The sequence below is a fragment of the Kogia breviceps genome, chromosome 1, assembly GCF_026419965.1.
Source record: "Kogia breviceps isolate mKogBre1 chromosome 1, mKogBre1 haplotype 1, whole genome shotgun sequence".
In the NCBI taxonomy this organism is placed as follows: Eukaryota; Metazoa; Chordata; class Mammalia; order Artiodactyla; family Physeteridae; genus Kogia; species Kogia breviceps.
In genome coordinates this window covers 58,060,102-58,062,519 of record NC_081310.1, presented here as the reverse complement: position 1 = coordinate 58,062,519, position 2,418 = coordinate 58,060,102, and the positions used below count along the sequence as shown (strand labels likewise).

The 2,418-nt window shown below is 57.0% G+C and overlaps 1 protein-coding gene across 1 annotated transcript; it reads left to right on the top strand.

Annotated features, from left to right (window-relative positions):
• Window positions 1-1,148: 1,148 nt before the first annotated feature.
• LOC131753409 (Golgi-associated RAB2 interactor protein 4-like) lies at window positions 1,149-2,144 on the top strand (the record flags this gene model as incomplete). The annotated part of the gene is made up of 1 exon (XM_059058677.2): window positions 1,149-2,144. A coding segment is annotated over exon 1 (996 nt), but the record flags the coding sequence as incomplete, so codon positions are not given.
• Between the last annotated feature and the right edge of the window lie 274 nt (window positions 2,145-2,418).

Sequence of the window (2,418 nt, the reverse complement as noted above, 5' to 3'; positions counted from 1 at the left end):
CCAACTACCCGAGAACCCGCGTGCTGCAACTACTGAAGCATGCACACCTAGAGCCCGTGCTCTGCCACAAGAGAAGCCACCACAATGAGAAGCCTGCACACCACAACGAAGGGTAGCCCCCGCTTGCCGCAACTAGAAAAAGCCTTCGTGCACCAACAAAGACCCAACGCAGTGGAAAAAAAAAAAAACAAGAAGAGAAATCTTTGGTGAGACCTCACGGTTTCTGGGCTTGGAGGGCAGTTCTGGATCTGAGGTTCCTTTCCTGATCTTAGCAGCCAGAACCCCTATATAGTTAATGTAGTCTTCTGTCTGTCTCTATCTTTTCTTGCCTCCTCCTACCAATTTTTAATGTTATTATTAAAAATCACCATCGACGTTTACTGAGATGTTATGAAAGGACAGACTAAGGATCGCCACTGCCAGCTGTACGTTATTCAATACAATTAAACCATGGGCTTAAATGGTTCAAATTTAGCCCATCATCATACATTCCTATAGATTTCATCCAGTAGCTAAATCTGGGGGAGGAAAAGAGAAAGGACCCACACAAAATTTTCCCAGTTGAAGACATTTTTATTCTAGTAGCCACCTCAGTCGCTGGCAGGATGGGCCTGTCCTCCGCGGGGGCAATGGCGCGTTTGGGAGAGGATGGGGGCCCTGCACTGGGCGGGCGGGGCGGGGCAGCTGGGGGATGAGGCAAAGGGCTATGTGACAGTGATAGGTCACAAAGGGCATCAGAGGATAAATAGGCTGTGCCAGGGCCTTAGGCCGAGAAAGTGGTTACTTCTCTCACTAGGACTGACGTTCACAGCCGCTTGGGGAGATAAAAACCCAGAAGCGGAAGTGAGCTGAGGCCGAGGGGGAGCCTACCATACCTCTCTACACACTTGAAGAGATTCAGCCTGGGGTCCAGCCGCCCTACAGAGTCCCCGCTGTGACCATCGGTGCCCCTACCCACACCCCTGCCTCTGGGAGACCCTGAGGCAAAGGTGGGGGCCTGTGGGCTGGGCTTGGAAGACCTGCCATAAGGCCGCCTGCGGGACGCAGGAGCACCGCAGCTCGCTCTGCTCTTCGGCCCATTAGGCCGAGGGAGGGAAGAGCCAGGGGCCCGCCTTAACCACGCTGCCTGGCAGTGATCGAAGACAGCCATGAGTGGGGACTCTCTGCTCCCGTATCACACGGCCCAGAGCAGCACCGGGCTGGGCCTGTTCAAAAGCACCATGGGGGAGCTGCAGCAGCAACTGCACAACGGCGAATACGACATATTCAACTACGCGCCGATATTCGAGAGCGACTTTATCCAGATCACGAAGAGGGGACACGTGATTGACGTGCACAACTGTGACTGCACGGTGACCGTGGGCATCGCATCCACCAGCCCCGTCCTCCCACTCCCAGACATCATGCTGCTGGCCCGACGGGCCACCGGCTGTGAACAGCACGCTGAGCACAGCCAGCCCACCAAGGGGAAGAGCCACAAGGTTGCCAAGACCTTAGAGCTCACCAGGCTCCTTCCCTTGAAGTTTGTGAGGATCTCCACGCACGATCGTGACAAACGACAGCTGCGCGTGAAGTTTGCCACTGGCCGCTCCTTCTACCTGCAGCTGTGTGCCCCTCTGGACGCGCAGGAAGACCTCTTCGCCTACTGGGAAGAGTTGATTTACCTCCTGCGACCACCAGTGGACGGTCACAGCCGCACCTACGCTGTTCCAGCCGGGGACATGATCTGCAGGACTCTGTTCGAGGAGGAGGAGGAGGACGGGAGGAGCCCGGCAGTGGAGGATTTCCAAGGAGAGTGGGATGAGGACCAGGTGAGCATCAGGAGCCTCCACACGCCCTCTGAGGTGGCCGCGGTCGGGTCTGCAGCTTTTGCTGGCGGGGAGGGGATCCAACTGGACTCCCACAAGCCCGATACCATGTCCGATGTGGCCACTGCCAAAGCAAAACCTACAGTGCTTGACAAAGAGTCAGCATCGCGCGCAACGACAAAGGTGGAGACAGCAGGGGTGGCAGGCGGCACCGCAGCGGGTGCTTTGAGCGTGGCAGAGATCCAGTCTCCTGCCCCCGAAGAGCAGAGCACGGCCATAGCAGCCACAGCCAGCAAGGGTCCAGGAGCAAGTAAAACCAACACAGCCACTGGGGGCACTGCGGGGAACAAGACCATCCAAAAAGCAGCCGGCCCGGGCTCAGGCAGCCGGAGAGCCACTAGAGACGACCAAAAGGAGAAAGGCCACGGCAGCCCGGGGGACAACAAGCAGGGCACTGCTCACAAAGCCATCAGCCGTGCTCCCATCACCAACGAGTCCAGGACCTCGCACAAATCGGGCAGGAGCTTACCTACAGCAAGTTCAGGTTCCATCACCAAGAGACTCAGCAGGATCGGCTCTTTCTTCAGGAATGTCAGAGCCAAGCTTACGA